The sequence below is a fragment of the Penaeus monodon genome, chromosome 24 (genome assembly GCF_015228065.2).
Source record: "Penaeus monodon isolate SGIC_2016 chromosome 24, NSTDA_Pmon_1, whole genome shotgun sequence".
NCBI lineage: Eukaryota > Metazoa > Arthropoda > Malacostraca > Decapoda > Penaeidae > Penaeus > Penaeus monodon.
Genome location: NC_051409.1, coordinates 28,824,778 through 28,825,961, shown reverse-complemented (window position 1 = coordinate 28,825,961; position 1,184 = coordinate 28,824,778). Strand labels below are relative to the sequence as shown.

At 62.1% G+C, this 1,184-nt stretch overlaps 1 protein-coding gene across 1 annotated transcript; it reads right to left on the bottom strand.

The window, feature by feature from the left end:
- Positions 1-113: 113 nt before the first annotated feature.
- LOC119588938 (formin-like protein 5) lies at positions 114-1,102 on the bottom strand. Its single transcript, XM_037937550.1, has 2 exons — positions 715-1,102; positions 114-595 (listed from the first exon to the last, which is right to left on the bottom strand). The coding sequence occupies exons 1-2, from the start codon at positions 1,100-1,102 to the stop codon at positions 114-116; spliced, it is 870 nt and encodes a 289-aa protein (XP_037793478.1).
- Between the last annotated feature and the right edge of the window lie 82 nt (positions 1,103-1,184).

The following is a 1,184-nucleotide window of genomic DNA, read 5'->3' as shown; positions in this document are numbered from 1 at the left end:
GTTTCAATTAATTTGTTCACCCTTATCCGTGAGCGTGAGATGAGGCGTCCCCCTCGCCGGGGTTCCAAAGGGCCTCCGCGAGGCGCGGCCCGACGAATCTGCCTGGGGGGGATTTACTTAAACCAAAATCGATGCGAAGTCCTGGTGAGCGCCGGGCCCCCCTCGCCACCCTCGGGGCCCCCGTGCTCCGTGGCGGCCGAGTGCCCCCCCGGCTGAAGATGTTCCGCCATCGCATTCGTCCCGCCCGGAACCGGGATCCCCGGCCCCCGGAGCTTCCCCTCCGGCGGACTCCCCACAGTACACGCCCCACCCCCGGCGGAGCCCCACAACGGCGACCACCACAAAAAGACGGGGAAAATGGTGCGGGGGACGTCGAGGACCCTTCCCCCCCCGGGGACACTGAGGGCAAAGGGGCGTGGGGGGGAGGGCCCGGGAGGTGGTGGGGGGGAGAGTTTGCCCGGGTGGGCGGGGGGGCGGAGAGGCCGGATGGCTTCTTTGAGGCGTCCCCTCGCGTCGTCGTTGTGGCTTTGTACCGCCGGCAGGCGTCGATGTCCCCTTGACCCCCTCTTACTTTCGCTTGGGACTCGCCTTGGTCCTGGAAAAGGACTTCGTATCAAGAATCCATCAAACGAACCCTTTTGCTGAATGAGCGGAAATCCTTTCTCTTTTTGTACCAAATTTTACAAAACCAGAAATATTAATAGTATTGCTTACCTGCGGGGGTTTGGTTTTCATTTCCGACGGGCAAGTTTTGTTTTCCCGCCCCCTCGGCGTGGAAACTACAGGGGTGTGCGGGGCGTGCGGGGGCACAGAATGCTATAGTCGCGACAGGGGCTCCCGCTCGGGGCGGGCGCTCTCGGGAAACGACCGCAGGGGGTGTGTGGGCAGGTTTTTCGTTTTTTTGAGTGGTATCTTTTTCTGTGGCGGGAGGGGGTTGCTGTGCTTTGGGGGTTTCCCTCATGAGGGGGGGGTACTTTGGGGCGAAGAGTTTCAGTGGGCGGGGACATGGGCGTTGTCTGGGTTTTAACAGGGGCCCCAGCGGTTGCGTTGGCAGCTGCGACGTTTGTCTGTGCATGTAAGGTGGGGGTGGGTAGAAAAGCATCGTGGTCTTTGGGGCGGAGGAGGGGATGTGCGGGTGGTCCTACGGGGGTTGGAGGTGCATGTCGTTGTCGGTTTGAAGCGGC